The sequence below is a fragment of the Hippichthys cyanospilos genome, chromosome 11, assembly GCF_059441005.1.
Source record: "Hippichthys cyanospilos isolate Australia breed blue-spotted pipefish chromosome 11, RoL_Hcya_1.0, whole genome shotgun sequence".
Taxonomy (NCBI): domain Eukaryota; kingdom Metazoa; phylum Chordata; class Actinopteri; order Syngnathiformes; family Syngnathidae; genus Hippichthys; species Hippichthys cyanospilos.
In genome coordinates this window covers 13,361,251-13,382,883 of record NC_142379.1, presented here as the reverse complement: position 1 = coordinate 13,382,883, position 21,633 = coordinate 13,361,251, and the positions used below count along the sequence as shown (strand labels likewise).

Here is a 21,633-nt window from a genome sequence, read left to right as displayed (position 1 = left end):
ACATTTTAAAATTTATTGCACAAACCTTTAAGAAAATCAAACTGCAAACTGAAATTCAAACAAAGTGATTTTTAAATTTATGATTGAATAAATAGAGACCTTTTCATGTTTCGAAGCGTCGTTTTGTTTTCATAATTATCATTAATGTGTTGTGAACTGAACCATATCCTCCTGCAAAACTCGGTGAATGAAAGTTTATGTAATTCCGCGTTAGGCACACGCTAAAACATACTTTTAAACATTGTATTTGTTGTTCTAAGAGGGGTTGTTTGGAATACATTTGTCATTCAAACGCGCCCTTATCTCCTGCTTGTTTATAAAACATAAATGTGAGGAAGCAGAGAATGACTGCTACATGCTTCCCTTACATGGATGCAGAAGTGTTTCTGGTGGACGTAGACGTATTTCCATTTATGATGTGCGACATATATGCGACCGAGTAACACTACATTGGTGAAGATCATTCAAACATGCTCAGTGGATAACATGCACATATTGGACCATGGTCGCCAGTTCAATCCTGTGACAGCAAAGAGCTGCATTAATGCATGCACGTTCTGTAACAGTAATTTGAAAATGAAACTGGTGCAAGAAAATTCGATTTTTTGTTGACCTCTCTCTTCTTTTTAATGTAATTTCTATTTTTTTTTCTTTTAAAAACTTGCCATTAGTTCCCATATTTTCTGACTTAAAGGTCATAGCGTGTCAAATAACTCGCAACGTACAGAAAAACGTCAGAGGGAACACTTATTACATGCAGCGTAGATTTAATAAAGATTCCCCTTGGAACAGACACACAGGAGTCTGTGTGTGTATTGATGTTGCACTTGGATGAAAAGTGTGTTGGACAGTCGGAGAGAGAACATGAATGTGAGTGTGTCTACGCCTCAGAAAGAAAACACTGCTGAGTTTCACTTTGAACATGAGTGCCAAATTCGTGTGATCTCAGAAGGGTGAGCCCGTAATTTCATTAATATACGGAACTTCCACGAGAGAAAACACTCTCTTTTTTTCCAAACAACGCCCAAGTGTACACTAACTTTTCGAGTCACAGCTTCAAATATGACGTTCTCAATCGTGTCCCTGATTTCACGGACGAAAATAAATCAGAGGACTAGCGTTCTCTGGCTGAATGTCGATACTCCCATAGCTGGACACTATGCAGGATGTATGACAGAAATTTAATAAAAATGACTGTGAAAGATTTGGTTAGGTTAGGTACATGTTTTGTTGGGATTAATGTGATGTAGGGTTAGAGCTGTCATTGTCACTGCGGGTTTTTCTACCATCATTTGTCCGTTTTTTTTTGTAAAAAAAAAGCACATTCATATATTAATTTAGCTTTAATCTGATTTCGGCAGGAGAAAAAAAATTAACTAATGTCTCAAGGGTAATCAGTGGTCTGTAGCCAACAGATCTGAAAATGTAAACAATAGATGAACTTTTTTTTAATATTTGTATTTCCAACAAATTATTTACGTTATATTAGTAATGTGCTATTGTTTATTATTTTATCATAAATGAAAAGGGGAAAGTACAAGAAATAAAGTTCTACTTGACTCTAGGCATCCAGTTTTAAATAAATAACCCGTTTGATTCATTTTGCGGAGGTGGGGTTATAAAACCCATTTTTAATCTTTTATATTTCCAGACATTCATTCATCAACATTGGCTGCATTACCTATTTGTTTAAAAGAGATTGCTTCATCAACACTGTAGTATTTTATCAAATACATGTTTATTAACAAATTCACAAATCTAAAAAAATATGTAAAAGTGCTAATTAAAATTAAAATGGCCCAAAGATGAATGCAACAATATACAGTATCATTTTTATTTTAAAAAACAAAAAATGCAAAACCTGTTCGTTATTGAAAATTAATATGTTGGGGGAAAAAAACAACAGAAAAGATGTAACACCCTGAATGAATCATTTTTTTTTTTTTAACTAAAGATTTCCAACCACGAAAGCTTGGCTCAGTCAAAAATTTTCAAGGTTGAGGTTGAGATATCATTTTGGTCAAGCCGTGCGTAAAAGTTGAGAAGTACGGATTGTCACAAGTTCCGCGATCATTTCTCAGTGGAAATATAAAATGAGTTCGACACAACGTCATACCCAGGAAGTCCATTCCATTTGTAAATGTTGCGCTACCTGATGCGCCCTGGTGACCCCCGTTTACACTCGGATTCCGGTTTGTCAACATCTTCACCTCCGTTGGCTGCAAGCAAACACGGTGTCCAAAAACCATCAAAATGAAAATCACCGGAAAAGACAACAAGACATTTTCCTGCACGGGATTTTTTTTTTTGTACACGGGTCACATTTAAATATCAATCCTCGTGTGCAAAGCGGAGTGTTTGCTCTCGTGTTCCCAGTACGAGCAGTGCATCATGGACAGCTCCGCCGGCTGGCGGGAGCAAGCAAACTGGAGGCCGGTTCCGTTGCCGGACGAGACCGGGGGCGGCGCAGCGGTGGCCGGGCTCAGCTGCTGGGAGTGGTGGGGGTGGGCAGGGTGGTGATGGTGGCTCATGCTGTTGTAAGAGTTCACCATGCCCGGGAGCGTCATGCTCTGCACCCGCGAGTAGGGGTTGTAGGAGGCGGGTGCGGAGAGAGCCTTGACCGGGCTGACGTTGCCGCTAGCCATCTGACAGGACGTGTAGGGCATCGGGGTGGGCGGCTGGCCCAGCGACCACGAGTTATTCATGAAGCTGGATTGCAGGTACTTGGGTGGGGACAGGTAGCCGTAGCCGTCCCCTCCAAACAATGACTTCCCGGGCTGGAAGTGCGTGGGCGGCGGCCTGAAGGGTCGCTTCATTCGGCGGCGCCTCCGGTAGTTGCCCTTCTCGAACATGTCCTCGCACGCCGGGTCAAGAGTCCAGTAGTTGCCCTTCCTCTCCCCGCCACCCTCGCGCGGAACCTTGATGAAGCACTCGTTGAGACTCAGGTTGTGCCGGATACTGTTCTGCCAGCCCTTTTTGTTTTTCTCATAGAACGGGAACTTACTGATGATGTACTGGTAAATGCCAGACAGCGTGAGGCGCTTCTCGGAGCTCTCCCGGATGGCCATCGCGATGAGGGCCACGTACGAGTACGGAGGCTTCTGAGACGGATCTGGCTTCTCAGCCACCTTTTCCTGGAGCGGTTCCTCTTTGGGCCGCTCTTTCTCCTTCGCGCTGTTGCTATCGTGGATCATCAGTGCCATTGCGTCATCGTCCGGGGTTTGGTAAGTGGCCATCATTTCCCGGCGAAACCAAACCGGTCCAGTCCAAAAGCAGAAAAACCAACGTGCGTGTCTCCCAATTGTTCCGCGGTGATGCGCGGACGCAGCGGCGATGGGTGCACGGAGACGTCTTTCTCTTGCGGCTCTGTAGGTGGCCGCACATGAGGACCTTCTTGGCTCTTTTTTTCCCACCAAATTGGTTTATGACCGAGGCGCAAGTCGAGTTGTGATATGTGATTCGGTAAGCCCAACCCTTTCCTTTCCTGGTTTTTTCCCCACGTCCACATTCGACTGAGTGAGCGCAATGACCGACGTAGTGCTTTGTGATTTGTGCACTTGAGAGTTCCTCCTCCAATTTCACAGTCAAGTGAAAAGGACGTTTAAGGCGACACCTACTCCGCAGCATTTTTTGCAAGCCTTTCAAAACGCATCATGCCCATATTATTATTATTATTATTATTATTATTATTATTATTATTATTATTATTATTATTATTATTAATTTAAGTTGGTGTGATTCATTGGTGTTGCAAACTTATTTGTGGAGTCTATTTGCAAATATCAAATGCAACGATTTTCATCATTCAGAACAGCAGAAACCGGTTTAGTAGCTGTCAGTTTAGACAGATATGTGCAGCACATTTGAAAGCAGTTACTGCTTTTTCTTTTTAAATAATAGGCTGTGCATATTTGCCACCAATTGAACCAAAACAGGTCTATAAACTGCTACTCCAAATAAACCATTAGTCAAATCTGATAGTGTTAATTAAAACTTACTGCAAACACAGACCAATTGATGTAATACCATACTTACAGAATGGGTCCTGTGCATAATACATACAACGTATCCAACAATGATGATAATATGAGCATCATAGCACATATAGTTAACATGCTTGTTGTGCGAGGCCGAGATCTTTAGAATATTGCAGAGATGAAAAGATGACTTAATGGGCCAGCACAAGTCTATTTCCATGTTGCTTCCATGTAAAAATGTACTTTATTATTGTCATCTTCCTAAAACAACTGAAAGCATTTTTCCCACCCCACCCCCACACAAAAAACGCACCACCTCCACACACAAACACAAAAAATCTAAAGCATATATTACCGAAAATGTATTTATTCATATTTCTTAAAAGGTTGAATTATCATCTGTCCAGCTGAGTAGATGTTGTTTTAGCGTGGTGATCGTGAGAAGATAATGGGGACGCGGGTATTTAAAATGCCTATATATTTACGACCGTGATACGTATCGGTTAAGTACATTATTAAAAATAACAAAATAAACAAACAAAACAAGAAACAAAATACAGCTGAAAAATACATAGATCTTCATTTAAAATACTGTATGCATTTACACTCACATCCTTCCAAGCATAAGAATTAATACAGGGCAGAAAACATGACTTAATTATGCTCACATTGAGAGGGAGAGTACATAAAAAAAGCATACATTTTCCTGGCCACCCATGTGGGTCCCATCGGGCTTTGGTGGGGTGTATTTCCGTGCTGTGGGACTGTGCGCAGGTGGAACAGCATTGGCATATGTGTCATCACCCTGCAGGCTGCAGACAGTCTGCACTCGGCGGCCTGGCCTCGGCAGCTGAACTGCTCTGAGAGCCAGGAGTCTCAAAGCGCAAATACCGCTGACAGGCACGTTCAAGACTTCCACTTCTATTTGTTCAAGACTAACAGCTCATGGTGATAACTTCCACACTCACACCCAATTGCGCAGTCCTATATGAATATCACATTATCCAATAATTTCAATTAATCATCGGGAAAACATCATGTCTGTTTCCGTTTGGTTGTGATATTTTTGCTGAATTAATTTGTCACACGTTCAGCGTTGCTTTTCTGAGACGAAAAAGAAAAGATACCCCAAACAGCATTTTTAAAAAGTGCATTTTGGCGATGGCAATTCAAAAATGCCTCTCCATAAAACATGATAGAAAATATGACACATAATTGAAAATGGTAAAAAATCATATTAAAATATGATTAGAATATAGCTTGGCCTATAGCCTATAATTTTCACGTGCAGGAAACCACCGGAGATTAACAATGATAGGCAACAAGTCACAAAAAAGACCCCCCCACCCCCACCCCCCACCTCTCTCTCTTTCTCTCTCTCTCTCTCTCTCTCTCTCTCTCTCTCTCTCTCTCTTTCGTGAACTAGTGTGTCAACAATGTGTAAACACAACAAGGGGTTTGAAACTCGAACTGATTGAGGCGCTGAGGAATGTTAATTTGATATTAGCTTGTTTTCGTGTCATCGCCTTAAAGCCCAAGAATAACATTTGGAATAAATTCAATAGTACAGTAGCTACAACAGCTGTTTGTAGCACCTGAATGCATTCGCTTTCCTGAGTTATTATTCATTCTTTTCAAGCAGATCTATGGCAATTTATTATTCATTCTTTAAAAAAATAACTTTAAAGGCCGTCCCCGCGCCCCTATACACACGCACACACACACACACACCTACACACACGCACACACACACACACACACACACACACACACACACACACACACACACACACACACACACATATACATATATATATATATATATATATATATATATATATATATATATATATATATATATATATATATATATATATATATATATATATATATATATATATATATATATATATATATTTCAATATATTCTATAATTTTTGCTGTTTATTTGCAGTGTCAAACACAAAGAGTAAAGAGAGTAATCATTTCAATTTTTTTTATTATTAAAAACATTTGCCCCAGAAGCAAGAAACACAGACATTGTGCCTCTTGGGGGAAAAAAAAAACGTGATTACGCAAATGGCAATCTACACTTGACGTTTGGAACAATTTTTTGCGAGTGGTTTCCATCAGAGCATAAAGAAGAATCTTTGCTCTAACGTCTAGCTGACAATGAACAATTGTCTTCTTGTACTATATCGTATATGGGCCTTTACGTGTAGGGCCATCATTGCAAAGGGCCGTAATGTAATTTGAAAGAGTGGAATTCCTGTCCTTTTGCACTTCCTGCCCTTGCAGATCTGGGTCTAGGATGTTTATCATAGCGCGTGCGGGTGGAATGTGGCGGACGGATCCGACGGGTCAGGTCGGGGACCAGAGAACAACCACCCGGGGTGGAGAAGACTGATCAAGGCAGTGACCACATACTTTCAAAGCAAGACAGAGAGGTTTTTCACCATTATTACTGCCAATATTAGCCATATCACCAATTCTGAGACATACATCAAACATTTAGGTGAAATTTTAGCCTGCGTAGACAATGTGTAAATTGCTTGTTGTATTGTATGTTCATATAAAATGTAAAATTTGATGCAAAAGATCTTTTTATGTTCCCATTGTCGGCTGTTAATAGGATCTTTCTGAAATGAAAGAAATGCATGCAAAGAGGAAGGATGGATGAACGGAGGAATAGGAAGGGGTAAAAATGGTGAAGGACCCTCAGCCCTCATGCAGTTCCTTCAACATGTCTGTGGTCTCTCTCAAAAGAAATGATAGAGCAAATAAACAGTGACCACCAGGTTTCCTCCTCCTCCTCTGTACATCCCCCAACATAGATTAAGTTCAGGAGAGGATGAGGGTACCTGGGAACACATAGTTAAAAAGTGATTTCAATGTATTATATAGGCCGTCAACCCACCTCCAACTCATACTTTTGTGATACGCATAGTCATTTTTTTCAATTGGAAAAATATCTTTTTGAAAGAGGATGTTCAATGGGTAGTGTGTGTGGAACATTTTCTTACTTTGTCCAGTCCATCTCCTCAACCTCTAACATTAGTTTTTATAACAGCCACATTTGATTAATTTTACAGTACAATTCGAATGTTTTTTTCATTCTTCAAAAAAATAATAATCCCAAATTGTCATTGAAGTTATGAAGAAATGTTTATGGAATTATTTAGAAAACAAAAAAAGTTAAATAAAACAGAATGGGCTTTGTAATTCAGATTCTTCAAGGTAGACACCATTTGCGTGTGGCAGCTTGCATATCTGGGAATTTTCTGACTTTGTTTTATGATGTAGAATAGATGATGCTTTATGATATGGAATGCCTTTCAGTTAACATGGTATCTTTAAGGCATATCTTAAAATGTCTTGACTTCTTGATGTGTTTGTGACTATTCCAATTTTAAGGTGTTTCTACAGTAAACCTTTGACTGGAAATGTATTAACTGACTCATTTTGCACTCAAACAGATGCAACACTTTATTGAGTTAAAAAAACCCCATCAAAGCACTCAATCTTAATGCTTATATTGATATAAACACACAATAAATCAGTGTGACATCGGGCAAGCAAAAAAACACAGAAAAAAGCAACACATGATATTTTTCTTTTAAAATAAATCAAACTTGACAAAAGCTAAAGAGAAACAAATCATAACGGAATTAAATCGGATTTCTCACAAAAAATGTTTAATAACCAGTAATCTCAGACCTCAGGGGTGTTCAAGGTTTGGAGGATTCACTGTATTGCATAAAAATGAAAAGAACCAATGATAAAGAAGCCCACCAAAAACTACACATGTCCCAGTCACGAGGTGATTGTCATTAGAGAAGTGGTCCTAAATGCGGTGTTATGTTACTACTGACCTATTCATGACTCCGCACAAATAAAAAGCTGAGTAACCAGAGACATAAAACTAAGTAGAAAAGTAGAAAAATCCCCTAAACTTACTTTATGCAAATATGAAATATTCGGCCTGGCAAACATTTGCATGCACATGTGATATGGAGAACAAATGATTAGTATTTGATGGTGGTCTGAAGAATGGATGAGTGGATGGAAAAATGGGACTGGAGGAGAAAGGTGAAAACAGAAAAGCCACACTGTGTTCTTGCTAACCTTCGAGAGGGTTGAAGTGCTGCAGCCTCCTGCCAACAAGCTTTTCTTTGAGGTTTTCTTGAACTGCTGCCAATACCTAAATGATTCACAGGAGCACATTGACTGTACGTGTATACTGTACTTGTGTCCAAACTGATGTGGTGATTTTGCATTCTGATTTTTCATATTCTCAGTGCACAAATTTTATGTAAAACAAAGGATGAGAGGAAGAAGTGTGGAAGTACAAAGTGTGCTACGCAGTAAAAGTCCAAACCCACTGGTGGTTGCACATAGAAAGAAAGCATCAAGACATACACATACTGAGCCAACATGTTGCTCCACACATTCAAACCTCCTCACCCGAGGAACTTCTTTTCACCCTTGCTACTTAACAAGCTACAGCCACGGCCGTGCTCACACTTCAAAATCCCCAAGTAACCTCACACTCAATTCACATCCTGATCCCAGTTTGGGATTAGATTTCAGGCCAAATCAAAACAAGTCACTTCGTTAGAGGTAATTACACAGGTAGCCTACCTCGCTAGGCAAACAAACATGGCTGCCAGCTGACACCCTGAAGACAGATCAAAGCCGAGGACTGACAAGAAACAGGAGAACGTTCAAACAAGGTCTTGTTAACCGCGCCAATACTTTCAATTTCTCTTACATAGGCACAGTACTCACACAACCTCTTCCTCATACCTTTCTCCAGTCTTCTGCAAACAGACAATTGAAAGATGACTTGGATGGGAAAAGAATGATCTTGACAGTGAGCTGCATGTGAAAAAAACTAATACGCGGATCAAAGAAGAATAGAAATGTGTTGTGTTGTCTTGGTGCTGCTCAGCTTTGGTGGTCTGCATGTCTCATGGGAGAAGGATGCAACACAGTATTTAACAAGTAGCGGATCTTGTACACACACAGACACACAGACACACACATATATATATATATATATATATATATATATATATATATATATATATATATATATATATATATATATATATATATATATATATATATATATATATATATATATATATATATATTAGGGCTGTCAAAGTTACAGTGTTAAAGCCTACCTCTCCTTTGATATTCAAATATTTCCTCTCGTTCATGAATTTTGTCGGAGTTTGCTCAGACAAAAAGAAAAAGTTATGTTTGACATTCATTTACTTTATAATTTTTGAAAAAAACTCAGTTTGTCTCGTTCTCATAGATTCACTCTCGTGAGACATCTAATCTTGTGGGATTTGTATCTCATCCCATCCCTAATGGTCATGGTAATGAAAGTCAAGCACACATAAAAAATGTTTGGAAACAGTTTCCAATTTAAATGGTGTCAATCACATTAAGATGTACAGACACTAAAATGGACAGGTTTTAAGTGAAAGTCATTCCAGCTCTCAAAGCATCCTCCACAACTCATAGCTCACAGAGAAAATACCTTTACAAATTAATTTGATCAATATTTGTCATTTTGTCAATGATTTGTGTTTTAATCTACAATTCAGATTTTTTTTAACATTGTAAAAACACTTAATAAAAGGGTGATTTCAGTATTATGATTATAACTTCACATAGCCCACATTGATCACTAGCTGAATTGGAAAGTTTGCTCATTTACCAAGACATATTTTTTTCATGGTTGACAAGGACATTCCGTCCACTCACAAAATTTTCTAATTTCATACGCTGCGACGTTGCTAAGAACTACTTTTACCTTAAACATTTATTATGTTTGCGACAGGACTTCAGTTTGCAGTTGTTTTTTCATGCTTTTCCAGCCTCTATTGTGTATGCACACTGTACAACCCTTTCTGTGATAAGGTTTTTTTTCTTGCTTTCCACACACTGCGAGTCTCTTTTAAAATCACTGTTGTCCGGGCAACCACAGCGCTTTTCTCAATTTACCCAACAAGCCAACCAAACAGCGTTTAATATAGCAGAGTGTAGGTAGATTTCAGGGAATATAGTGACTGATGTTATCTGATCATTACATGGAAAGAGAAGAACCTGAGACCAGTCAAGTCTTCACTAAGCACCAGCTGTCTATGACTGATTGCCATCATCTTTACCTATAGCTCAAAATCTCCCTCACTCTCTTTTTTTTAAAATAATAAAACAAAAAAAAAATCACAAAAATCATTGCTATTTTGTTATTACGATATACCTACTTCAAAAAAAATGATGCTCCAATGAATGGATTACCTTATTGTTGTGCAACGGGATTTTTGAATAATATTACAAATATCAGTCATTGGCATATTTAAAAACAAGACATAGTTTGAGTCTTGATAGCTTTGATTTACATGTCAGAAGACAATGGCAGCCAGTGTTACAACTTCAAACGGACACTGCAGACTGAGTAAAATAATATAGGCATGAGATTTTAAAACCACAAGTACACACACACCACCAAAGCACACTGTGCTCCGCCAACTGTGTCATTCTCTGCAGGATCAGATTCCACATAGCACACCGCACAAACCTCCTCAATTCCAGCTCTACTGCCTCTGTCATGACCACAATAACAAACAGGAAAACCAGGCAGTCGAACTTACGGGCATGAAAAATTACACATCAGACACATAAACATGCACAAGCTGTGAGTGTGACAGTCACTGAAAAGACATGTGATTGATTATTTTACTTATATAAGAAAATATATACACAAATACAATATAAATGACATGACTTCTTCCTCTTCCTGGTTTTTAGTTTGTATTTTAGCAGTTTTATTTGAATTGAGAAAATCATTCTTAGAAAATAAATTATGGTTGGCTGCTGACGAGTATTGTGTGTCTCTGTATGTCTAATGGGACAAGTGCGAACTCACCGATTATCCCAATGAGGACAAGCAATATAGAAAACAAATAGGTGGACGACTCAACTCAGCTCAACTCAGCTCAACTCAAATGTCTCATGACTCTCATTAGATAGGCCATTGCTACTTAGTCATAATTGGATGCATTTGGAGGAGAAAAGTTATTTGGAAGGAGAACATATCCCATGGAGAGTGGAGTAATGCGAGGGCGGAGAAGGGGGAATAAAAGGAGGGTGAGAGAGAACACTTCCTCTGGTGCATTGTCCCCTGAGGGCAGAGAGGAGGAGAGGGCCTACTCCCCTGACAGATCAGAAGATGTCCTGTTTTGCTTTTCTTCAGCTCTCCCTCTTCCTGCAGGAAGCAACATCATGCTGGGCACCAAAGCTTTGGCAAGTGGAGGACAGTCAGCTCTGGTACTGATGTGTGCACTCCGCAAATGGGACGGGACTTTGCAGATGTGTAGATGTCAAATGCGATCAGTGTGAAATATTGAAAAAATGTAACTTGTTGAAATTGCACACACACACACACACACACACACACACATATATATATATATATATATATATATATATATATATATATATATATATATATATATATATATATATATATATATATATATATCTTTTCCAATCAAGAGCCAATTAATTGGAACATGAAGTTGTTTTCTATTCACTCCTTTGGAAAATGTTGTATGCCTTTATTTTTTTTCATACAGTTGTGCATTGCCAGTTGTGTCCTAATTTTCATCAGAAGAGCCAATAATAAAACAGGTGATCTATCTTCTGGAGTTGCTGAATTAAATATGAGTAGAGATATTGCTACATATTTAGTTGTGAAGTTGAATAAATCATATACGGATGGCACAGCAATTTTTAATGTCTTCTTAAATTCCAGTAAAAAAAAAAAAATGCTGGTATACGAGGTATTTGGTTGAAAAAAATATTTCACAGGGGTACATAAATGAAAAAAGGTTGACAACCACAGACTTATTGTGTTTATTGTCACATAGAATTTGGAATCTGTTCCAATGGACTTTGGGTGAGAACTAGAATAAACACTGAACTGAGACACATGTTCACACAAATGTGCATTACATGTTAACCATCCAACTAGCAACATAAAATGAAACACAGGAACTATTTTCAGGACCAAATAAAATGATTTTTTTTCCCAACCTGTGCTGTTTGGCTTTTTTGTGACTCAGTATGTCTATTTATATTGGAGCATTTTTTTGTCAATAAAATCCAAAATATCAATGCTAAAAATGTTCCTCTGAGAAAATCATGGATGTCTTATCAATATTTTTTCATATTGAAGTCATTTTCATTTATATACTGAAATGCAAAATCAAACACAGTACTATATTGCATTTTATCACCTGTATATTTGTAGACGTTCTTCTCTTGGGGCCAACTCAGACCAACTCATTGTCCTCTTTCTATTTTCGCACATCAGGCACACTGCGTTTCTACTCATGGCTATTCATTCACGCTCGCTGCCTCTGCGCGCGTTTTCCTCTCATTCTTGGTGTGAGACCTTATCTCTGGATCAGATAAGGCTTCAGTACTGGTTTTAAAACTTCGGCAGATCTGTCCAAACACATGAGCTCATGCCAAAGTACCGCTGCTGCCTGTTAACTCTATGATCTAATATGTAGTCCATGTGTCGGTTGCACATGCTGCAACGGAGTTGTGGTGGATTCTTTCTGCTTCTCTCACTTCAATTTCCTCCTCCATTTTCATCACCATTTGTCTCTCTTTGACTAAATGTTTTTCTTATCTCTGTCACTCTTGTTGTCTTTCTAATGTCTGCGCCACATGGCAATAAGTGCATGATTGTGAACATACTACCACTATCAGATGTGGGGATCTCAAGCACATGGAGTTGTCAGGACAACAAAGCTTGGAGCCACACAGGTAGGTGAGTTTGACCTGCGTGATGGTTCCCTTGACGATCAGCATTTCTTTCTGGAGGTGAGCAAAAAGATGAGTGTGGATGGGTCTCAGTCGAAAGGTAATTTGTGGGTAAAAGGGTCTTTCTGCCTGCATGTCCATTTCATCAACCTGTGTGGCTGCTCTTGTAGACGTATGCATTATATCCCTGCGGGAGGGGGTTCAGGGTACTAAGGTTACCCCCCGATAGAGGCAGTGCGGGGTCATCTCGTTGCGGGACATCTCTCTGGGGTGACCTCGCCGCCCCTCGAGGCCCCACGAACAGGCGAGACTTCTGAGGAGAGAGGAGGAATGGAGAGACCCCCAGAGAACGGGACCCCTGGACTGCCCCAGACCCTAGACCCCAGCTCTAACGGGGTTCGACCCAGTCCCAATGTGTTCCCAATCAGGGGAAACACAAACAATTCTTTTATTAAAGAGATCGCTATGGCCAGCCGCATACACACAAAATAACACATGGTATGCATTGCAACCTGTGATGTATCACCACTGAAATTAGAACAAAACATTTGAGGTACCTATCAAGAAAAATGTTACAGACGAGTAAATCAATGCTGGCAAATAGGTGTCATGTCGCTAACACAGACAACCCCCCAAATCCTGTCTTGCCTTTCCTCTTCTGCCTATTTTTTTTCTCTATTCTTGGTTTCTATCCGGGAAAACAAACTGAGGGATTAGGGATTTGAGGAGGAGTAATGAGTGCCAGGTGGAAAAGTGTGACTGTGGGGGTCCCCTGCCAGATTAAGGGAGATGGGATGGGGATGTGGTGGTGAGCCCCCAATCCCTCACACTCCTTCCTAAAGGCAGCTAATGTTTCGTTTGAAGAAATAATCCTGTTTGGCCATCTAATAGCACTTGGCAATTATGAGCCTTTGCAGGGCATGTATGGTATTACGAGAGGTGGCTACTAGCATGTGGAGGTGGAGTGAGCAAGTTAGATAAAAAAAAAAAAAAAAAAAGCAGATTGAGAAGTTTTCAAACATGTAACTAAATCTATCTAGCTAGATAACTAGCTAGCTAGCTAAAAATAGCATAACATAAACTTTAAATAAAGTTTGAAATTATTCCCATTCCGGCTTTCTCCGACACTCGAAAAAACATGCATATAGGTGTATTGGAAACTCTAAATTGTCCTGAGGTGTGATTGGGTGCATGACTGGTTGTTTGCCCTGCAATTGGCTGGCAACCAGTCCAGGGTGACCGTGCCTACTGCCTGAAGACTGCTTGAATAGGCACAGCCTAGCCAGCGACCCTGGTGCGGATAAGCGAAAATGGATGGATAGATGGATGAATTTCTTTTTTTCAACTTCTAAATTTTCAATGAAAAGTAATTTAGCTATCAAATTAATTAGTATATAGACAATATGTTCATATTTTACTGCTGAAAATGGCTAAATAAGTTTATAATCATTTATAAAATGTGTGAAGTTAATTTAGAATTAGGAATGACATGTTTTTAAATTTAATAAATTCATCTAAAATAACACCACAAGGATTGAAGAGCAGGTAATACCATTGTTTTGTATTTTTTTTAATTGAATTAGGAATAACATGTTTTTAAATTTAATAAGTTCATCTAAAAAAACATCACAAGGATTGAAGAGCAGGTAACACCATTGTTTTGTATTTTTTTAATTGTACAACCCTAAATAACTTACCTGAACACCATTGTCACACTATTGTTAGATTTGATTCAAATGTTGCCCCCTTGTGGACCAATGGAAAGTAATATACGATAACCGTTTATCAAGTGCCACAATGTCCCATTTGATTACATATAATAAAACTGTATGTAGTTAAATTTACATCCTTTAAAACAAGGAGTTGCTCAAGATGAAAACATGTTCTCACTTAGATTAGGTAATTTGCTCATATGAAAACCTATTGGATAAAACAGACTATAATTTATTGTCTAGTGAACTGTGTGCTGTTTGGAGAGAAAGAATTGTTCTCGGAAGAAGCAAAGAAGTCAGACTTCACACCAATTCCCCCCCCCCCCCCCCCCCCCCCCCCCCCCCCACACACACACACACACACACACACACAGAACGTAGGCATTCTCTATGCTAGCCCAAGCGTGATATCCACCAGACGATGGAGAGGTGCATGTATGTGTGTGTGTTTGAGTGGCAGACTCATGTAACAGTGCCTTATCTCCTCCTGTCTATTCAACGTCTACAACATCAACAGCTGGAAGGCAAAACTGTGAACTTTATTTTAAGCCAAACTTGGTTGAACTAAATTAAGCAATGCACTTGCTTTTCTTTGATCTTAAATTAAAATGTCTTTTGTATTTCGTCAAATGGTGACTTTCACCCCATAATCTCAGTTACACCATTAATAAGAAAACATTATGAATACGTGAGTAGTTATCTCAATCCAAGTCACATAAACTCACAGTTTCAAATCAGTTAAACTGAATGTACCTCTGCGAAGACGGCACATAACTACATTTCTTAGTTTGTATTCTTTTGATTTAAATTAATTAATTAATTAAACATATTTTGTTTGTTTTTAAAAATACCTTATGCCTAATAGGTACCATATATTCTCATTCCAATTAAGTAATGACATTTTACACTATGAGACAGAAATGAAGGATATTTGACCCCCCCCCCCCCCCCATCAAAATTTGAAGTAATCCACAGAGAAAATACAAAAACACGTAGTTTCTGGGTAAAATTAATTTGTCCTGAGGCCAAATCTGAAAAAAAAGGCGAAAGGAATGATTGAAAATTGCGACTAAGGAAACATTTGTTTTACCAAAACAGAACATTTGAAAAACTAATTATTATTCATACATGCATGCGACCCTGTTACCATAACCTATTTAGCATGGAATAAGAAGAAGTTAGTTCATCTTACACATAAATGGTACCATTTTTTTTCCATGATTTAAAGGGACACTGTGTAAGATATAGACCATTTTTTGTTACGGACAGCAGGAGGTGCTGCTTTTACCATTGCCACAACCCATGTAATATAATTAAATAATAAACCCACGACTATATTTAAAACATACTGTTGGACGTCCAGAACACATTCATTTGCAAGTTTTTTAAATGTATAATCATTTAATTTATTCCTTTTCAATAAAAAGCGGTCTAAATCTTACACAGTGTCCCTTTAAATCATGGGAAAAAAAAGTACCATTTATCTGTAAGCTGAACTAATCAAGCCTTTGATAGTTGATTACTTATTATTAAGCAATATGCAGCAGAAAATCAGAAAATGGAAGATTTTGAAGCCAAAATGTCCTCCAATTCTGGAATGACCCAAATGGGTAAATTACAGTTCATTTCTTAGATTTAAGTGACTTAATATGATTATTAAAGTTTTTAATCTTCCCAAACTTAAAAATCTCTGTATAAAAGAGACATTATTTATAATATATTGGAAACCGAGAAGGAAACATTCTCACTTCTGTAGAAAGCCAGGATCCTTTGTTGAAGGAAGGTAGATACAAATATTAGTGCGTTATACTTCAAAGGCCATCGCACGCAAGCCGAGTAACGCCCTAAACGAAAGCCGCGTAAAAAATAAACATCCCGCTTTGTTCTGACAGCTGAGGTCTGTCTCATCCGTGATTAGAGAAAGACCAAGAGAGGAGGAGGATGCGGGTTTGCAGGCGACGTAATGAGTGGCCATATTAGCCACGTCTAATTCTGTATATGTAAGAGTGAAATGACCGGAGGGTGTCAGTCAGCAGTGACCCCGTCGCCAGGAAATGTTACTGTGGAGGGCTTGTGATGGTGGCACGGCATGGCTAATCACAAAATGCTGATTAGCTTTTCCGTGCTTGATAGCTGCTGGCGATGGAGAAAGAAGAAACTAAAAAAATTAATTTGACATGAATGATAATAGTTTTGTATAATATTTATTTAAAAAAAATAAACAAAATGAATTGTAATGACTTGGCAAATTTTCCACTTTAGGCAGGTAAGGTAAAGTAAATAAAGCAATCTTTTTTAAAATTATATGGCGTATATGAGTCTGAATTAAGGCTGCACAAGTATGGCCAAAATAATAATCACGATAATTTTGGTCAATGTTAAAATCATGATTATTTATGATGATTATTCGTCATGTTTGGCCAAACATGTCTATTTATTACTGTTTTTTAAAACAAGCAGTATATAAAGAAGGCTTCAAGGCTTGATACTTACAAATACTAACAATAAACTAAAATAAATAAATAAAGTAAATAATAATTGAAACAAATTCATCCCTCAAAACATGGCAAAAATTTGGCACACCGTACAATACAGCTAACTTACTTGCTGAGTGTAAACCAATGAAAAAAATAAGTCTACATAAAACCAAGCACATTATTTACTTTTAAGCAAATTCTAATCAATTAGCAGTCAAAACATAATTTTCTGTCATTTCAAACCAAATTTTTTGCCAGTTGGAGTATTCAAAATGGGTCTCAGTTGACTGTGAGCACGGTATATATAAGGAATCAGGTAAAACTCAATGCCATTTCACACTGGTAAATATTGGATTAGTGTGAGAAAAGCTAATGCTTTTGTCATGCAAACATGTGGGAAACATTGCCTCCTAGTGGTAGGATGACAAAACACTTGATTTGACATAATAAATAAAAAAGCTTGACTTTTTAAATGTTAATATCACCGAAGATGAGCTTAATTAATCGTGGCAGCCAGTATCGTGATCGCGATTAAAATTCAATTAATTGTGCAGCCCTAGACTGAATCTAACTTACTCCAGTTAAATTTTGAGGTATTATAGTTATATATATATATATATATATATATATATATATATATATATATATATATATATATATATATATATATATATATATATATATATATATATATATATATATATATATATATACTTGTGTCTGTGTGTGTCTATATTTGTCACACACACGCAGTATATATGACATTTGTTATTTTAAGTAAATTCAAAGCCTGAGGTTTTTTTGGCACCATACAGTACAGTAGAACCATTATACGCTTAGTCTCAGATCTGTAGTCGGATATGAAGAACAGGCCACATACTATGTGGAGATCTTTTAAGTGTTTAATTTTTTGGGGGAAAAAACAAAACAAAACAACATTGTATCACTCTGGTCAGGGATATTATATCTGACCGCTCTAGATCAAAAACAGGTGGATGAACTCCATTCTTCCTTTGCTTGACTTCCAACATGACCCCTCCTTTCTTCTCTTCTGTCAATCTTTTTCATTCCAGTCAATATACACAGACCAATACGTCATTGTAGGTTATACCACAGTAAAAAAAAACAAAAGAAAGACATTATAATAAAATGAAAACACCCACGTAATCACAAAATTTAGATGTTAATGGAAAACATATAAAGAATGAACGGGGTGCATGTTTATTTCCTGCATAAACCTTGCCTTTACTTTTGCAAATACAAGCCAATCAAAAGGTAAACATGCAGATATAATGTGCATGTAACTCATTTATTAAAAATAAAACAAATGTATGCACTATATCCAAATTTGGAAAAGGCCACCAACCTCACTGATCAAGCATGTCCAAGCAAAAAGAAAAAAAACAACAAAATCTGCATGTGTGTGTTTTGTGTGGAAATTTTACACACATTTACTACTCGTGTGTATCGTAGCGAATGTTAATAATCCTTCATTTTCAATTGCAAATTGCTCGACTTATAATTCATTGCAGAACAAACCTGAAATCAGGAGGGACGCACATGTGGGGAGAACATGCAAACTCCACACAGGGAGGATGGAGCTTGCGTGAATTGAACTTGGGACTCTGAACTTGAGGTTTTCCACCATGCTGCCATCACAACAATTATCCCTCAAAACAATGATGATAGAACAAAAAGACACAATTTTGGTTTTGTATCATATGATTGTCCAATGGGTTATGTCTTGTGTCCCATAGAAGACTGTCCGCCAGAACATCGAGCAAGATGCACCTAATTCAGAGAACAAGGATCTCTGTGTAGCGTTCCTACATTGATTGGTATAGAAAAGTTGGCAGACTCAAAAACTGTATTGAAACTGGCCTAACACATCAAATGCCAAGCTTTACTGCACAACATCAAGAAGTATTGCTCACGTAAAAGTGAGAATCTTTATTCACACAAATCTGGTCAGATGGATGTTTATTTCTGAAGACCTTTCTTACGTTTATGTTATGTAGGCTAAGGAACAACAATTTTTTAAGAGCACAAATATTTTCCAATCAATTGTTGCTTTTGAGTTAAGGCTAAACATTCCACGCCGAAGGCCATCAGCTCAGACAGTGTCCTGTCATGAGCTGTGCACAAATTTGGGGGAGGGGTGGGGGGGCTGAGATTGTCACAGACATCAGATATTGAACCAACTGTTCTCCAAATGCTTCTCAAGGCTAAAACCTTGACGATCTGTGCTACAGTCTGGCCTTTAGGTCCGTTTATTATCAAAAAATTCAGACATATTTTATTTGGGGCATGGTTTGCCTGGTGTTCTCATTACATAGTATGTGAAAGTACAGGTGTCAGATTGATTAATTAATTGTGATCAATTAATTGCAATCATATTTAAGGTGTTATTTTTTAATCAAGGTAATCTCATATTTAATCTCTAACTTTATGCTTTCTGTATGCTGATTATATCTGTTTGTATGCATCGAGCTTCCTGTGCTTGAGTTGTTGGGGATTGGGAAACAAAGGTAAGTAAGCGCTGATTGGCTGTTGTTGTGTTCTGCATTACTTGATAATTTTCTGTTGTTTGTGGGAGGAAAAGTTCGGGAGTGGAGGGAAGACGTGAAAATGGAAGAGCATGTGAGAGCTGTCGATCTGATGAATGGTAAATTTAACTAAAAAAACCCCGCCTCAGTGACACTTTTGTTAAATGTTTTGATATGCATTCTTTGTATGAAAGGAGCTTGTCTACTACAGAAGCAGCTCAAGTTTGGCTGATCACATAAATGCAAAGAACTAAGATGCAGCTGCTGCCAAAGCTAACAATAGCTACAATGATGCTTATGTAGAGGCCTTTAGACCACCCCGCGTTTGAGCAAACCTGCGACAAAAATAATGGAAAGAGCTTTGTTTTAATGTTATTTTTCTAATTATTTGCTAAAAAATTAATTAGATCAATTCATTACAAATATTAATTAACTAATCTCTATTTTTTTTAATTCAGTTGAGAAAATGTCTTAAAACTTTTGTGACCCTTGATTTATTGATATTGTTTAAATTGTGGGCAGCATATGATGAGGTAGTGGTCACCTTACAAGTCTCTAATTGAGAAGTCGCAGGTTACAATCCCGATTCAGGCCCTTCGGTGCTTGTGTGGGTTTCTTTTTGGGACACCTCCCACATTCCCAAAAGATGTCTGTAAGTCAACTGAAGACTTTTAATTGTCCCTTGGTGGGAATGTTGTGTTTATTTATATCAGTCTGTGACCTGCAACTGACTTGGCGATCAGTCCGGTTTGTACTCTTTTTCTGTTGCCCCAAGTTAGCCCACCTGCAAACGTAATGAGGATCAGCGATTTATTGTTTATTTGTGTGCTTATTGCAAGGTATTGTCAAGTTTTTGACCTTTGCAAAAACATACTTTGCAATGGGGGTTGAACAATTGTGAGTGTAATTGTACATGCCTATGTAACACCTATGGTACAGTATGTATTGGTAAAGTGATATTTTTCACATTTAAAGAATAATTTCCTCTCTAATCTTGACTGCGTATTATGACAGATCCAACACAAATATTATGACAGTACGGAGTGTTAAAAAACCCTTTAATGACTAATGGGAGTTGATACGACCTGTAACTATCCTAATAATTTCTAATCAGTCGCATTCGTGTAAGAACTAATAACAACAATAACAACAGTCATCTTAAAGGAAATACAGGTTTGATACGTAATCTATGTAAATGCATCAGGCTATGACAGATGCCTGGCAAGCGTATCCCTTATGACACACTCCTGAGCGGCTGTTACACAGAGTGTTATGAAAACATTTCGACGATTTGATGGATTGAGAGGAGTTTGCTCAAACAAACACACAGTGTGTCAGTAGTCCTTCACTTCAGCACTTGGGTCATTTAAGAGCACATTTCTATGTACAAGGACAGCGGGAGGGGGTTCACCCCTTAAACAGGAGTGGGAGTCAAGAATTTAGATGGAAGAAAAAACTTGAATTTTCAAAGGACAATAGATAATAAGCCAGAATAGCAATGCGCAGCGCTATATTAAAACTCTTAACGAAAGTAGGCCTAAGCAATATGATGGCTAAATGTGTGATAGAAATGGAGTGCAATTTTTACATTTGAATGTATCGTGTACATTTTTGTATGCATTTTTCAGAAAATAATTTCTGGAGAGAAATTCACCTTCAAGTCCATTTTAGCTTTCAATGAATTAATATATCAGTTAAAATTCACTGAAATAGAGCCTTGCGCCACCACTGCTAAAGCAGAAAAGAGTTGAATATATAAAATCCAATCACAGCGGCTATCACTCCTTTGTTACATCCTGACCTAATTTTATCTGTCCCACTGGAGCTGTTGACACTCAAAGCGTTCCTGATAATTGGTACAACTAAGTCTACAATGCCCCTCATCGCACCCAAGAGTCCTCACCATTTCTTCCATATTGCTGCCGAGGCCATGGGCCTCATGGGAACTGCCTATCTCTAGCCTGTGCCCTATCAGATTGTTGACACAAACAGATATTCTTGCAATGAAAATATTTTGCTTCCCCTAACGCTGACATTGGCCTACATGATCCTACATCTTTCCCCCTGT

At 38.0% G+C, this 21,633-nt stretch overlaps 1 protein-coding gene across 1 annotated transcript; it reads right to left on the bottom strand.

Annotated features, from left to right (window-relative positions):
- Window positions 1-1,820: 1,820 nt before the first annotated feature.
- foxl2a (forkhead box L2a) lies at window positions 1,821-3,517 on the bottom strand. The gene has a single exon (XM_088428058.1). The coding sequence runs from the start codon at window positions 3,237-3,239 to the stop codon at window positions 2,325-2,327; it is 915 nt and encodes a 304-aa protein (XP_088284184.1). The 5' UTR covers window positions 3,240-3,517; the 3' UTR covers window positions 1,821-2,324.
- Window positions 3,518-21,633: the final 18,116 nt, after the last annotated feature.